Genomic DNA, 17,345 nt, shown 5'->3' with positions numbered 1-17,345 from the left:
GTACAATAAAATACAAGTCATAATTAGGAGATGAATAATAAGTGTTAAGTAGTTGATATTTCTGAGAATTTTACCTTTAAGTTACCAAGGTCCAAAAGTAACTTATTTGATGTTGGTTCATAGAATCCACCGTGTGGTACAATGATATAAGAAGCCATAAGATTTATTCTTAAATCTAGAACCTTCTGTGTTTCTATAATATACACTAAGCCTAGAAAACCACAAGAAAAGCATGAGAATTAAGAAGGATCACAAGAACACTGTATTTATGAGTGAATAAATTTAAGCAAAAAAAGACCTTCTATACCAGAGATGGAGAACTTGATCTGACTGGTGGGCCACACCTCTCCCATCCCTGCAGACCAAGTTTGACAGCTGGGTGGGGCAAAGGCAGGTATCCAGCATTTTGCAGCTGTCACCAATCAGCTGACTAATTTTGCCTACAAAGCTTCTTTTGAGGAAACTGCCTATTTACCTGCCCCACACTTGATGTCATATATGACACTAGGCGTAAGGCAGATGTATGTGGCTTAGAGAAAACAGCCTCCTCCACTAAAGGGGAGACCTGGAGGGTTTAACAAGGCTGATGGGCTGGAAGTGTCTCCTCACCATTCTACAGTGCAACAGTATTACATGAGTTTCAGATGCAGATATTTGAAAAATAAGGCCAATTCATATACCCTTAAAAATTCCATGAAGAACTTAGCCATGTTAAGATAAACTCCACATAGTGAGAACTACCCATGTACACTACGCAGTACAAAGTTGGCACTAGTGCTCATTGTGCTATGAATACACAGAATTTAGTCTTTCAAAAACTTATTCCAAGTGGTTGATGTTTACCTGTTGCTGTCTTTTCACGAAATTCTTCTAGCTTTGTTAAAGTTGCTGATGTTAGTTGCTCTAAATGAACATCACTTGGAGGTCGAAAGAAATCTACTATGCTGTTCACAGTCATCTGAAAAAGTATAAAAGGTCAGGAAAATGTATTGGTAATGTAATATATAATTTAATTTTTGAAAACTTCTAGAACTCATTTCTACTTACTGCATCATATTTTATTTCCAAAGGCTGTGACTCTATTCTTAGTTTTTGATTGGCAGTCTCATCTAAGGGATTGGTCTCAAACATAATGGTGAAGAGTGATGCACTGTGCTCTGAATGGACTGTGTGAGATGACAGTAAGCAAGGTACTGTTTTTTCCCGAGCCATGCCTTCAACTTCAAATGCACTTACACTAGATTCAAATCTGTGTAAAACACATTATGAAAATTACATGAGCATATATACATACAGTTGTACCAACAAAAGGTTGGGGTTTTGCTATGGGGCTTTTTTTCAATAAAAGGTAAAGGTAAAGGACCCCTGACAGTTAAGTCCTGTCGCAGATGACTCTTGGTTATATTGCCCTTAAAAAAAAAAAAGTTTACGATATTACCATCCCATGATTTGATGAGTAGATGGTAATATATAAAAGTGTGATTGGAAACCATGATAACAGATATTAGAGACACAAAAAGAAGAATATAGCTCCATGATATACTGCTGAAACAAGGTATGTGTTCAGCAGGGGGACTAAAGCATATGTGGGAAACAAGACTTGGAAATGAAAATATAGGATGAATCTTGGGAGTAAGCTGTTGGGGGGGGCACATTTGCCTATAAAACTGTATCAAGCAGCATCAAGGAAACAATGCTGAAGATAATGCAGACATGGTACTTAACCTCACATGAAAAGGACGATTGGTCTTACCTGAAGCAGAAATTTAGTAGGTTGCAGATTATCCCAGTGGGTTGCGTTACTACCCTCTTCACATGACAGAGGCAGGAGAGCAAAGAACTCTGGGAGACAGGCACAACCCCCTCAGTTTCTTCAGATTCGCCCAGCAGCATCAGATATTGTACATATCGGGAAAGGAATCTGTACATATCTGCCTACCTCACTACTGGCTCAGCTCAAATAAGATAATGGAAAGAGTTAACACTAACAATGTAACAGAAAAGGAAAGAAGCGAGGAACTGCAGACCACTATAGGGATGGGCCCCTTTCAAATGGAACTGCAGACCACCACAAATCATCAGCAACCTACTAAACCAGTCGTCCTATTTACAGTGGCTGCTGATGATCCGAATGTGTCGGGACATACCACAGCTTTCCCCAACTGAAGTTATAGTATCTAAACCACTTGATGAAGGACCGTGCGGCCGAAAGCAGCATCAGCCAAAGCGAGCAGGTCCATTCTGTAATGCCTGGTGAATGTACTTGGTGAAGACCAAGTGGCTGCTTTACAAATGGAAGTAATAGTAATGGAATATTAGCGGCAAAAGTAGCCAAAGCTGCTGCTGACCTAATAGAATGAGCCAATGTATGTGTTGGCTGTGGTAACTTAAGTGACTCGTATGATAGATTGTATCACTCGTATGATACAAGCCCAAATCCACCTCGCACGGGTGACGCGTGTAACTTTCTTTCCCATACTTGATAGATGTAAGAATACAAATAGGTAATCAGTGGATCTAATGTCCTTTGCTATCTGAATGTACACCTTCAGTACACGGCGAACATCCAAGGAATGCCATGCTTTCTCCTTCGGATGCTTAGAATCTGGGCAAAAGATTGGTAAAACCAATTCCTGCTGGACATGGAAATGTGAAAGTACCTTTGGCAGAAATGAAGGGTCTGCTCGGAGGACCACCTTATATTTGTGAAAGATGCATAGCTGTTTTGCCACTGACAAGGCAGATAACTCTGATATACGACATGTAGAGGTGATGGCCACCAAGAACAGTACTTTGAAGCACTCCTGAATCACAAGGAAGACCTGCCTGTTGAGCATCCATTCCCTCGCAATATGCTCTGCTGTGATACCGAGAATATTCCTTTCTGCCCAACTGAATAGGAGTGATGATTCTCTCTGTAGGCATGTCAATTTTGTTCCACCTTGATGACAGATGTGACTTGGCAGTGGAGTTGTTGGTGCGTACCAGCACATGATCGATGCTCAGGAACTGAACAAAATGGACCAATGCTAACAAGGCTGCCCTCAGCTCCAATCAATTTTTGGAGTGCACCTGCTCTGCTGTAGTTCATAGCCTCTGCATGAAGTGCCTTTGGCAATGCACACCCCAACCCTGCAAACTGGCATCTGTTGTGATCACAGTTCCTTGGTGAACTTCGCCAAGTGAAAAGGAGTTCCCTTCTGAAGATTTGATTCCACTGTCCACCATCTCATGGACAAATTGAGTAGTGGAGGTAACTTGAGCACCTTGTGATGGTTGTGTGTAATTACCCATTGATAGGGAAGCAGAGGACGCGGGTGGTACTGTGGGTAAAATCACAGAGCCTAGGACCTTGCAGAAGGTCGGCGGTTTGAATCCCCGCGACAGGGTGAGCTCCCATTGTTCAGTCCCTGCTCCTGCCAACCTAGCAGTTCGAAAGCACGTCAAAGTGCAAGTAGATAAATTGGTACCGCTCCGGCGGGAAGGTAAACAGCGTTTCTGTGTGCTGCTCTGGTTCACCAGAAGCGGCTTAGTCATGCTGGCCACATGACCTGGAAGCTGTATGCCGGCTCCCTCGGCCAATAAAGTGAGATGAGTGCCCCAGAGTCGGTCACGACTGGACCTAATGGTCAGGGGTCCCTTTACCTTTACCCTTTAGGGAAGCAGAAACCATTGAAAGAGATGGGCATGATGTCTTACCCATGGCACGATCTGCGAAGCTAACATACAAAGACCCAAAATTGCCAACAGATGCTTGATGTCATGTCCTTGGACAATCTCAGCAGAGATTACACCACCTTGATCTTGATTATGCGCTCTGGCAACAGAGCCACCAACCCCCGAACTGTGTCCAGCATGGCTCCCAGATGGATAATCTGCCGTGATGGAACAAGGCAGCTTTTTCCCTTGTTTATCAAGAATCCATGTGACTGAAGGGCCATCATCACTGCCTGGAGATGACCCTGAGCTCCTTGTAGTGTTCTTGCCCTTTTTTGGGGACCAGCAGAGCTGGAGAAACACTGGGAGCCCTGTCTGCCTTTGAATCTAGGTTTGAACTCCTGTGGCCTAAACCTGAAGTCCCTTTGCTGATTTTGATTGCAGAAGGTGCAGAAGGACTGAGGCTGTTGAGAATATGGGAAGAAACACCTGGCATGTCTCCTATTCTCCTTCTGACTCATTAGCTTTCTTTCATCTTTAGATTCAATAAGCACATCCTTCAATGCCCCATCCTCAAACTGGTGTGTGTCCCCCCCCCCACACACAAAGGAAACAGTGGCCAAATTGACTTTAGATGCCGCAGCCGCCTGCCAACTTTTTAACCATAAGGCATGCCACAATTTGAGGTGACATTGCCCTGGCAGAAAACTGAGTCAGCCATAAAGGCTTGTGCCTTCAATAATTTATTTAAGGTCTGCTGGAGCCTCCAACCCAATCATGCATGCCCTTGCGCAAGAGGAAGCTGTACACACCGCCCACATAAACAATGCTGTGGCGTCATGCACCTTATGCAAGGCAAAATCCAAACGCCTATCCATCATATCCCTCAGTTGAACATCCCCTTCCTCAGGCAATAAATTACAACTGGATGGCCTGCAGATGAAGTCTTAAGATATGCCATAAAATCTGGCTCCAGACAATAAAGCTTATCTGCCAAAGTGGTGCTCCTTCTAGACCAGTGATGATGAAGCTTTTAGAGACCGAGTGCCCAACCGGCAACCCAAAACCCACTTATTTATCACAAAGTGCCAACACGGCAATTTAACCAGAATACTGAGGTTTTTGTTTAGAAGGGGAGGTTGGCGCATCCATGTGGAGAGAGAGTGGAGCAATATACAAAAATTGGACTCAGTAAACTGCAGAGTGGTAACTTTCTCATCCTGTAAGGAACCATCACCCTATTCATCCTCCTCATCACAAGCAAATAGTTGAGAATGAGAGGATGGTAAAAGACCATCATGAGCCACCACCTCTTCCTCCGGTCCTTGAAAGGCATTAGGGGACGAGTCACCCACAGCCCTTTTAACCTTGGAGCTGTGTTTTTTAAGCAAGGAATTTGCATCATGGGCCTGAAAACCCATGCGAAGTTCTGAGGAAATAGAAGCAATGGAAGCATCCTTACTCTGATGAATCATGCCAGCAGCTAAGTGAAGGCTTGCAGAGTCTTGAGATAGGTGGCAGGCTGTGTGACATCCCCTGCCCCAGTTGACTAACTGAAAACCCCATGAACTCAGGTTCAGAACCAGAGGACATACTATCCGGTCTGAGTTTACCACATGGTGGCAGCAGTACCTCGCAATCCACTGTTGATGTTTTTTTTGAGTCTGGGCAGGTACTTTTCCAACAATAGGACCAAGTGGAGTATTAGATCTTAACAGCAATCCAGAAGCATGATGTTGCCTGATATGCAAACCTTTAATAACCAATCTCTGCCACTTAAGCAATTCTGCAGACAGATCCATGTGCTTTGCCTTCTTCTTTGCCTTTTTTGGTGCCACATTAACAGGGCAATGCACAACCTCCATGGATTCCATTAGAGAGCGAGCTATTTAAGAGTGCAGTTGGCCCAAACACTACTGCACATTCCGAATAACAGCACACAGCTGCGGACTGCTGAGGTAATGCCAAATACCGTATTGGCCCGAATATAAGTCACACTGTTTTTTTTCCAAATTCAGACAGAAAGGTTTATAATATATAAGTGCAGTTTATATTTGCGACCTTATGCTGCTGGCAGAGTGGCGTGGCTCCCCCCCACACCCCCTCCGAGGGTAGCCCAGGAGCACGTGGCAATGGAGAGCAGCCCACCCGCCACTCTCAAGCCTCCACTGGAAAGAACGGAGAAGGCCGCCAGCAAAGCAGCGTGGCTCCCCCCACAGAAAGCAGCCCGTGTATTGTCTTTTTTTCTCCCCCCGCCCCCTTCAATTTTAAAGATGCAGCTTAATTGCAGGTGCGGCTTATATTCTGGCGAATACGGTACTGTGGACACAGGCAGAAAGTCCTTCAGGTGACTTAAATGTGCATGCAGCGCAGTAGCAGTTGGCAACTCAGGAGGAGAAAAGCGGCTTCTGGTGTAGTGGAAGCAGCTGGTACTGCAGTGGTAAACCAATGGCTGTTAAGAGGCCAAATGCTGAGTACGCAGCTGCGCTGCACAGCACAGCGCACTGGTCTGAAATCGGCCAATCAGGAGACTGCAGCAACCATTGGTGGTGGGAATTGATCCAAGCCACAAATGGACAAATCAAGGGGGGGGGGGGAATAGTTTGTCCAATCAGGAAAAATAAGAAATAGTAAAATAATAAAGCCTTGCCAGCAGCAGAGGAAAAGGGAAGCAAAGGAACAGAAGGCAACCAAAAGTAATAGTGAAGCAGCAAAGTGAGTTTTTCTTTTTTTTTACCTCAACAGAGGAAAGCAAACAAGAACTGAGATAGAAATCAACACACATAATCACAGAACAGTTAAGGAGAATAAGTGGGAACCAGAAAGAGAACTTGAAAGTAAAGGAACTTAGCTGTGAAGTACAGAGAGAGCCTGGAGAAAATGTTCTGCTCCATCAGGCAGGAGAGAAAAAACTGAGGAGACTGTGCCCACCTCCCAATTTGTTGCTCTCCTAGCTTCCGTCACGTAAAGAGGGTAGTAACCCAACCCATTTGGATAATCAGCAACCGCCATAAATTAGTAACATTTTCCAAGTGCCATGCACTCTATAGCTTATTATGAAACTGGAAAATTTTAAAATTATGTTTTCAAATCAGAAGTATCAACTAATTTTGTTTCAAGGAATAAATATGAATGCAACAAATGCCTACCTTATTGCTTCAGCACCAGGTCGTTGAGTTACTGCTGTACGCAGATCAATTAGTGCAAGTTTCAGCAGCTCAGGTTTCTGATTGTTTTCCCTTATTGATACAGTCATGCTTAATAGTTTTACATAAAGTTTGATGGCTTCATACTGCACAAATTGACAAAAATATATCATGACTAGCAAAATATATTAATAAAATACAAACTTGAATACAGTTTTATAATATGAAATTCAGAGTCCCATGACAGTAGGCTTGAACCAAAATAGGTTCCCTAACTGCTATTCCTAATTGCAGTAGCCTTTTTGGGAGGGGGGTTCAGGGGAGGTGAATGAAAGCATATCTTCATTCTTTTCTTTTTCTAACAGTTATAAAGGAACTTTCTGGGCGGAAGAAATATGGAAGTGGCAGAGTTCTGGTTGCCCCTTTTGCTAGAGAAGCAGGGCTTCTAGAGTTAAAGGGGCACAGAAGAAGAGCTGCTATTTCGACAAGCATTTGCTTGCTTGCTTTCCCTCAAATTCCCCTACTTTGCCACATACCCTGAAATCACACCCTGGTTTCAGGATTTTGCTCACAAAAAATTCTGACAAGCCTAAAATTGGACAATAGTCTGACCCTGCAAGATATATATATGTGGTCAACATGTAAGATGTTTCATATTGATACCTGACTAATAAAATCAATTATACAAGCTTTTGAACAAACAGAAAGTAAAGGGGGAAATGCACCCTTTCTTTCAAACATACACACAAAAGATAAAAGGATAGGCAGGGAAACCAAAATAAACTCATTATGAGGTCCAGTTGCAACTGCATTTTTTCACATGTATTTTAATGTGAAAATGCTGAACTGGATTTTAAAAACTCAGCTCACAATTCAAAAATTCATTGCACAGGGAGAGTTAGATATATGACATGTATGTAATACTGTTAGACTAGCATATGACTGTAACTGCATCTAACATGAAAGATTTTGAGGAACAAAAATATTAAAACTGTATTCAGAATTTAAGGCATGCAAAAGGTTTTTTTTAAAACATGGCCTTCCAAATTTTATTTGACATGATACGACTCAAGTGAATTTCTACTAAAGATAAAGCAGTGTTGCAGTGAAGTACACAGGTCAAAACTTCACCCCCCCCCCCTTATTACATGATGAGACAGTGCTACATCAGAAATAAAGAATTCACCAGACATTTTCTCCCTCTTCAGTTGCATTTGGAGAAAAACAGTAATCACCAGGTTAACACCTTAAAAATCACTGACATTGCCAAAAATATGTATAAATGTATAAAACACAGAGTGATTGTTCTCCAGTATATTTACAACTATATATAGAATGTTTAGAGCACTTTTGTATGCAAATAGAGTGCATATATTGCTACCTCTGGGAGGTAGCCAGCACTACAGATTTCTTGCATACTGATCATGTGAATTTGAAAACTTGAAAATCATTGTTCTTCTTTTGTAAGATACCATGACTTTAGATAAAGTCAAATGCTATACTATACAAACTGAATAATACCTACCGTTTTGGGCAATGTTGGATCAACAGCTGTTTCACTGTAACCAATTGCTGCATATAATTTATCCTTTTCTTGTGGGGTCATAAGCTGTTCAATGCCTACCATTTAAAACAATAATGATATTATTATTATTATTATTATTATTATTATTAGATTTTATTAAATATTTTCTTATGTCACAAAACAAACAAACAAACAAGGAAAAGTACATATAGTGTCTCAATTTTTTATTCATAGTGTCTTTTTCAGTTTGTTTACGTTCTGTATGACACACTATTGTCGTAGACATCATGCAGTTAATGCGTTCAGTATAAAAAACACCTCAATTCTCATAATGCATCATGGCATACCTGACACACTACATCAATACATTGGTTTTTTATTATTATAATTTAGTAAAAGTTGTAAACACACCGCTTTTACTTATGCTACTTTGCCTTTCCATAGAGGCAATGTCATAAGACTGAAGACTTGGCATTTGATCTCAGAGCAAGTTCATTCAGCCACCAATTTAAAACCTTGCATTATCAAGGGTACAGAATAATGGATGAATCCAAATGTACTTTTCTGTGAATGGAAGAGCCTCCTTCCATCAGAGGAAGAGAACCTTTGGCTGCTCCCCAATGTGTCTGTCAGTCAGACTTGTATTATTTGTAGTGAATTGTCATTACAAGATAAATCACAAAAAAGTTAAAGTATATGAATTTTCAGAAGGAACAGATAATAGAGAGGTTCCTTTGGAGTGCTGATTTATTGCCTTCAAGCAACAGGAGGAATACTATCCCACTTCAAGGCGTCCTACTGCCCAAAAGAAAACTGCAAATAATCAAAATTTAAAATTGTAATGTTTCCTAAACTATTTAAATTTTAAAATCACCTTTGAAAACAATCAGATTGACCTTCTACAAAATTCTGAAATTAATGGAGGACTTTATTCCTTAAAAAATTGTATAAAGGACAATACATGTAACTGCAGTTTAAGCAAGGGTTACATTCCTGGAGGAAAGGCAAAATTGTGCAAAGTCAGAACAACCCCAGGAACTGTCCCCACTGTCTAGAATCTCATGAGACTGAGGTTGTCTGAGATCCTGTGAGACACTGCAGGAGCCTCCCAGAGACCTCACACAACTGCCCCAGAGCTCAGTATGCAAGCTGTTTCCATGGTTTTCCTTGCATGATCTCAAGAGAACTTGAGATTTCCTTGCAAGATCTCAAGAGCCTTTAAGATTAGTAGCCAAGAATCTCCCACCCCTTTCTATTTATTTTGTGGTGGTCTACATGAAGCTGTGATTGCGTAAGTCAGTGTAAATTGTGATTGCCCTGTACAGAATATAGTCACAATGTTTAGCAACAAAAACATTTATTACTGATTCTATCAGACAACGACCTCTATAGCTTCCAGTAAAAAGGCAGATGTTGTAAGTGGCTTCCACATTTAAGCTCCAAGTATTTAAATTAGTTACACTGTTTGATAATACAGTGGTACCTCGGTTACATACGCTTCAGGTTACAGACTCCGCTAACCCAGAAATAGTGTTTCGGGTTAAGAACTTTGCTTCAGGATGGGAACAGAAATCGCACGGTGGCAGCAGGAAACCCCATTGGCTAAAGTGGTGCTTCAGCTTAAGAACGGACCTCCGGAATGAATTAAGAACTTAACCTGAGGTACCACTGTATAGCCATCTAAGAGTCATTTATTCTGCCTAGGCTTTTTGGCAAACACAACTATTTTGCTCTTATATCTAATAGATCAGCCTTCCTGCTTAGAATAAATTTCAAATTTAGATGGCAATGTTCTTACACCTACTTCAGATAATGAAATAAGAGCCAAATTGTCTGCATAATTTGACTGCCAACTGGGGGGTGGGGCCAAGACAGCTACTGAAAGCCTTCATTTATGTAGAGATTAAACAATAGTGAGCCAAAAAGCAGTCTTGTATTACACCCCACATATAAATATTGAAGATACAAGAAAATCTGAAAGTCCAGCTCAAATTTTAACACCAGCAATAGTATACAGCTACTGTATAGGAAGCAGCAGCCATTTACCTATTCAGCCTTCCTCTCTTTCTAATTATCATCCCATCTCTCTGCTGCCTTTTGCTTCTAAACTTTAGGAGCACGCTATTCTTTCTGTTTTGATTTTCTTTCTTCTAGCTTGGCCCTCAATCTCCTGCAATATAGGTTTTGTTCCCTATACTCCACTGAAATGGCTCTTATGAAGATCAGTAAAGACTTTATTGCCAAATCAAAAGGCTCATATTCTATCCTTAATCCTTTTTTTATTTCTGCAGTTTTTTATATGGTTGATCAAGCTCTTTTGCTGGGTTTCTCAGTGACCTGGGATATTCTAAGGTGGGTTGCCTAGTATCTGTAGGCCATTCATTTATTGTTTCTACAGGAGGTCATTCATCGTTTACTTTTCTTGTTACAGTTGGAGTTCCCCAAGGTTCTCTTTTGGGTCTCCTGCCGTTTCTTTTTACGTTTTATCCTTGGGCCAGCTTATTCATTCTCATGGGTTTCAATATCATTTGTACGCTGATGACATTCAACTCTATTTGTCAAATCCAGATCTTCCAGCATTCGGGCACAGATTTTAAACTGTTCTGATATATAAACTTGGATGCTTCATTGTTGTGTAATACTTAATTCAGCTACGGGTGAGCTGCTTTTTTCCCTTCTACAAAATCTTCTCCATATGTGTTTTATATATATGTGTATATATATATATATATATGCTTTCGTAGATTTTCACGGGTACAGGAATGCAGGTTTTGGTGTCCTCGGGTGTCTTCCCGTGTAAAAGTTGGGGTGTCTAGGCGACGTTTCGACGAGGTCTCACTCGTCATCTTCAGGCTGGTGCTTTCGGCTTCTTGTTACTGGAACAGAGCAGGATCTCAGTGTTTGAGTTCCTATAAATACTGTTGAGGAGGTGTGGTGTATAGCCTCCAATGTTCTGGGCAGAGAGGAGGTTCCCAGGCTAGTGTGCCTTTTCTTCTTTTGTTCCTTAATTACTTGAGGGATATCTTGAGTGATTTCTTGAGTGATTTCCTGAATCCCACTTAGGTGGGTCATTAGGTGTGGATTAGTTGCTAAAGCCTTCGTGTCTTGAACTCTTGAACTTTGTGAAGAGTTTTTCTGAGAAGATGGCTGTACTGCACAACCAAGTGCAGTACAGCCATCTTCTCAGAAAAACTCTTCACAAAGTTCAAGAGTTCAAGACACGAAGGCTTTAGCAACTAATCCACACCTAATGACCCACCTAAGTGGGATTCAGGAAATCACTCAAGAAATCACTCAAGATATCCCTCAAGTAATTAAGGAACAAAAGAAGAAAAGGCACACTAGCCTGGGAACCTCCTCTCTGCCCAGAACATTGGAGGCTATACACCACACCTCCTCAACAGTATTTATAGGAACTCAAACACTGAGATCCTGCTCTGTTCCAGTAACAAGAAGCCGAAAGCACCAGCCTGAAGATGACGAGTGAGACCTCGTCGAAACGTCGCCTAGACACCCCAACTTTTACACGGGAAGACACCCGAGGACACCAAAACCTGCATATATATATATATATATATACACACACACACACACACATACACACACACACACTGACAGTATTATTCTCCCATGGAGCAGGCATGTAGGCTGGGTTTTTATTTTTGTTTTCCACTAACAAGCATCCTTTTTATTGGGTGAAGGAAATTACAAGAACGGCCCTTGGCTTTCCCTATTGCTAATAAAGTGGTGGCGGCCCCTCCCTCCAAGAAGCTGTTGCGAAACCTGCTTAACATCCGGAGTACAGGTCTTCTGATCCATTGTACTACTTTCGCCGTGAGACGGTGAGGAGTTGCCCGTCTGCGATTACTACTTATGTATGACCTCTGCCTCTACATATGGCCATGTGAAGAACCCTTTCTTGCAACTGTTCCCACTTAGAGGACTTTGAGCTTCCAGTAGATACTGAAGGCTCAGTCAGTATCTTGTTGTCAAATGAGCCTCACCAACACGGGAAATGACCAACAACACTCCTGCAGATGATCTCAGTGATCAAGGGATGTAATGGCTAAGACACCAGGGACCTAAGTTGCTCAGAGCTTTCAACCTTGAACATGTTTCAGTAGTAGATGGGCAGCCACTGTGGCTGTTTTAACAATGATTTTACATGTTTTCGATCAGAAGTCCCCATCAGCAGTCTGGCTGCCACGTTTTGTACTAGCTGGAGCATCCGAATCATACCCAAAGGCAGCCCAAATAGAGTGCATTACAGTAGCCCAGCCTCAAAGTTACCAATGCTTCAATCCCTTTACCAAGAGATCCTTTGTACCAATTTTCATACTGAGAGTACAAATCACCTCGAATTTGTAAGGAATTAAAATGTACTAAATATTCAGGGGAAATTCAGTAAATAAGCAGAAATTCAGCAAATACAACTTTCCTATTCACCTGTTACAGATATGCCTAATGACTTTCTGACAGATAATTGATTTGGGTTTATATTCATCATGGAAAAAAGCAGTCTGGACAGTAACAGTAACAATAAATTAAATAGGTAGAAATCCAACAATTTCAGCTTTTCCAGTCACCTGCTAAATCTGGTTATGATTTATGTTCAATGTTGAGGACTTATAGGAAGGCTGGTACTGATACAGAAGTTGAAGGTCTTGTATTATCTTAGGAAATAGAAATTTCAAGATTTAAAAAAAAACTTCAATTAAGAGTTAAATCTCTTAACATAAAGAACTCATTACGTTCTTAATAGTTGCAGTGCAATTGGATGGTCCCTGGATCTCCAGTCTACAAAAGGATTTCTTTGCAGGTTTTGGCATCTAGCTGTTTTTTTAAAAAATCAGGGTATTCCCCACAGCAATATTGCAAGATGTGAACTCCATACTCTTTGATGGCATCTATACACCATTTGAAGACTTGTCAGTTTCAGCAGGCCTCTGTTGACAGCATATTATTCCCAACCTGTGCAATTTGGGAACATTCACAATATTCCTAAATCAAAATAGACATATACATACCTTTGGGTTCTTGTGTGGATTCTTTGCCTTTTCCTCCAGTCCAACCCCACATCCAACTAAACCAGCCACCAGACTCTTCATCATCTTGTTTAGCCCCTGCTTTGAAAATCTTTAATCCAGCCTTAGTTGCCTATTACGCAAAACAACACAATCTTATTTAAAGTTTAACATTCAATAGAGCCAGTGTTTTTTTCCTGGGGGGAAAAGTAGAACTCATCACTAAATAAATAAATAAATGGCTAGATAGACAGATGCTGTGCCACCCCCCCCCCCACCCCCACCCCCCAAATGTAAGAAATGATTAATAAACTCAAGCAGACAATGATCTGGGTTAGAAATGGCCACAACTTTATTGATTAGAGAGGCAGATGGATTTTTGGCTTGGGCATTGGGTGTATATATCTGTTCCAGTCCGTCCCCCCCATTAATTTTAAAAAGGTAAGGGAACTCAGTTCCCCCAAGTTCCTGCTTTAAAAAGCTTGCTTCCTGGTAAACATGGCTAGGCTTGCACTGTGACTTCAGATTCCTAGTATGCGCCTTTCACTAGGTGTCTGGTCCCTTGCTTCTTCCACCTTCGCTCAAGGTGGCAATTTCCCTTGTTGTGAATCCACAAGAGCCAACACACACACACAAGGTCCACTTCAGGGGGTTTCCCCCTTTTTTCTTTCTTTACTACCTCCTTGCTTTGCTTTCTCTACATCCTATCTTCTCAAAACCAACAATCCTAGATTGACTCTGACTTACTTGGAAGCGAGACCCACTGCACTGAGTGGGATTAACTTCTGAGCAGACATGGTGAGGATTGCAGTGTCCCGTCAGAAGCTCCTTCCCCTTCCCCCCTTTCCATCCAATGTTTTGCCTCAAGCCTTAACAGAGCTCTCTCCCATTTCAGAGGCAATCCTAACTTTTAAATGAGCTGCTTTAAAGGGGACATTAAGGAGTCAGCAGCAGCAAGCGACCCCACTCTGCTAGGTGCTGGGGTGGATTGCACCCTGTGCCTTGCAGAGTCAGACCCAGGCTGCCACCAGGTCCAGCACTGGCAACAAGCAGCTCTGGCTCACCCAGCCCTACCCACTGCCACCCCACCCCCACATGTACCCCCACATGGGGGTTCTGGATCAAAGCGGGAGCCTCAGCAATAGCCCTCTCCTCCCCTGGAAACAAACCGGGACTGCTCCAAGAAAAAGGAGCACTAGGCCCTGGTGGGCTGCCCCCTTACCTGCTTGTGATTGGCTAAGCAGATAGCCAGCCAATCAGGATTTTAAAAAATGATTTTTTTTCTTTCTTCACTTCTCTCTTCCCTGTGCCTCCCAGCCTTGTGCAATGGCCCATTTACACATTTTTCACCTGTGGCCCCCCCTGGAATAACCATATGACCTCCAGTTGGGAAACACTGCACTACCTCACAAACACACAGAATGGAGCAAAGGGGCATTTAAAGTAATGGCAATTTCCTCCTCCACCCCTTAATTTTAAGCAACAGCTTCTCTCTGGAAGAGGGAAGGGAAGGCTCAAGGCCAGAGGTTGGCAACCTAAGGCCCATGGGCCAGAAGCAGCCCATGAGGGTCGCTTAACCGGCCCATGAGCGGCCCCAAACCGAGCTGCCCACTCGACAAGTCCCCGTGCGCTGCGCTAAAGCGGCACAGGCACAATTTTCGGCATCTGGACATGCACAGACGCGATTTCCGGCGCCACGGACTTGCGCAGACGCGATTTCCGGCATCGCGCTGCGCCAGTCCAGCCCACAGGGGATCTCCGGCGGGAGTGATCCAGCCCATGCTCAGTAAGCCTTGCCGACCCCTGCTCAAGGCAGTATCCTGCTTCCTGAGCTGGGTAGCTCAGCTCACAAACAGGCAAAATGCAGCAAAGGGAGCTTTAATTGCATGAAAAAGTGCTTTCTTCCTCTTGAGAAAGAAGGAGAGACAGGACAGCTTGCAAAGTGCAATGAACTTCCCTGCACCTCTGCTCAGCTGGTTCACGGAGAGGCCCTGCCTCTCCAGCTCAAGCAAGCAAGCAAGCAAGCAGGAGGAGCAGGGCTGTTTGCAAAGCTGAAGCAGAGGGAGGTCAGCTGTTAGGTGGGAGAGCCTTAGCAAAGCCCCACTGCACCTCCTGCTCCTGAGGAGACCCTCTCTGGAGCTGCAGAAGACGGCTGCTTTGGGATCTGGGGAGGGTCTCATGAGCCAGAGGTGCAGCAGAGTTTTGCTGAGGCTGCTCAGGTCTCTACCCCACTCCCTCCCAGGCCTCCTGGGGGTGACAGAACTTTGTTCCAGGGGCATTCTGGCTCAAAAAAGCCCTGAATAGAGCAAGTGTGTAGAAGATCTGTATCAGAATGTGGGAGCTCTGGAGGAGCAAGTGCACCCCTATGTTATTGCTTGGTAATTTAAATTATATTGGAAACATATTAAAAAGTAACTATAACTTGAAAATTTAATTGTTGAATCTATAGACATTCCAAAAGGAGATGCCAAGACTGAGGTCCTGGAACTTATTTGAAATGTATACACAGAAGCTGTTCCACGGAAGTTTAATTTGAGCTTGCTGTTGTTGAAGACTTCTATGCATTTCTCCAAGCTAGGAGCAAATAGAATCTTTTTAACCTCAAAGATGTTAAACAACCAACTCATGGTTTCCATAAAATCAAATTCACTTTAGAGCAGTTACCTCAAATTCTGCCTGTTGTCTTGCCAGAGTGATGTTGAATATGTCCAAGGTCTTCTCTAGTTCCTATAAAGGGGGTTGAAAGTAACATAAAATGTCACTACACAGAGAAATGGCAAAATGGCTCCTCCATAATTATTTATGAAAAGAGAAATGTTATGGTAGATCTCTCCCCCCACCACTCTGGTCAGAGTTAGAGGAAGTTGTGAGAGAAAGTTGTGAAACAGCTGCGTTACAATTTATCAAGGTTAAATGATATTTGTATTATCATGAACACTACTGTGTGAATAGTTACATATATTTAAACTTTAATGTAGCAATTAACCACTGTAATTTTCATTTCATTTCCCTCTAATCTCACTGTTTACAATTCCTCCCTCTACTCCATCAACCTGCCAAAGTAACACTTCTTGCATCTAAAGAAATAGACTCTAGTCCACACAAGCTTATGCCATAATAAATTTATTAGTATTTAAATTACTACCAAACTCTTTTCTGAAAAGGCACCATAGTAAAATACAAATTTCAGGAGTACTGAAGGGAATGACACAGGGGATATAGGAAAGAGGCTGGGTGGCTTTAGGTAGGTCCTATTGCAGGAGACCAGAAATCAAATTACAGAATGCTATAGAGAAAAGTAAAGAATGGAGTCCAGTGGAGTCCTTCTTTATTTATTAATTATTCATTTCTGTACTAGTACAATTCAAACTTAATGACTAAATATAAATGGTGACTTGAAATTTGGAGTAGGCAAAATAGGGGCTATGAAAATAGAAAAATGCTTTGGGGAAAATGAAGGAAGATTAGGGCTTCAGGGGTCAGAATGGAAGTATAAATGAAATAAGAGCACAGAAGAATTCTGGAAATATACCAGGCTGCCTCATAATAAATTTGATGAACATTACTTTCAATGAAATCAAAAGGGATGCTGCTGCTTTGATCCTGACTATCCTCTCTGGAGAGACACTTCCCCCTTCACTGTATCCAAGAAGGTGCTGAGAAGGATGCTATTTTGAGAGCTTCTTGAAAGGTTGGCGCTTTCACTAGGAGACTGAGGTGCCATTTCTTCTGTCCTATTTTTGAGCACAATGAAGAATATGGAGTAGAGACCACAAAGACGCTGGTGGGGAGGAACTGGAACTATGGCTCCCATGGAAAGACAGTGAATCAAAGACCAAACAGCTTGAAGACAAAGTTTGTTTTTTGGTAGTGGAGAAGGGACGAAATGATCGGGAGGAACCAAAATGAAGTCTATTAGGTAACCTTCTGAAACAATTTCCTTAACTCAGCAGTCGGAGACAGACTTTTGCAGGCAGGAAGGAAGCTAGAAAG

At 42.3% G+C, this 17,345-nt stretch overlaps 1 protein-coding gene across 3 annotated transcripts in view; it reads right to left on the bottom strand.

The window, feature by feature from the left end:
• Positions 1 to 17,345, bottom strand: part of VPS13A (vacuolar protein sorting 13 homolog A) — a 146,903-nt gene that overhangs the window by 86,847 nt on the left and 42,711 nt on the right. For all 3 annotated transcript variants that reach the window (XM_083403280.1, XM_083403281.1, XM_083403282.1), the window contains exons 14-20: positions 16,017 to 16,079; positions 13,356 to 13,485; positions 8,329 to 8,423; positions 6,807 to 6,949; positions 1,048 to 1,249; positions 844 to 958; positions 75 to 211 (exon numbers count right to left, since the gene is read on the bottom strand). In XM_083403280.1, the coding sequence (XP_083259406.1) occupies positions 75 to 211; positions 844 to 958; positions 1,048 to 1,249; positions 6,807 to 6,949; positions 8,329 to 8,423; positions 13,356 to 13,485; positions 16,017 to 16,079 (885 nt within the window). The remainder of the gene's footprint in view (positions 1 to 74; positions 212 to 843; positions 959 to 1,047; positions 1,250 to 6,806; positions 6,950 to 8,328; positions 8,424 to 13,355; positions 13,486 to 16,016; positions 16,080 to 17,345) is intronic.

Source organism: Podarcis tiliguerta, assembly GCF_965153285.1.
Source record: "Podarcis tiliguerta genome assembly, chromosome: 11".
Lineage (NCBI taxonomy): Eukaryota > Metazoa > Chordata > Lepidosauria > Squamata > Lacertidae > Podarcis > Podarcis tiliguerta.
Note: the sequence above shows the minus strand (reverse complement) of the source record. Positions and strands in the feature narration are given on the sequence as shown.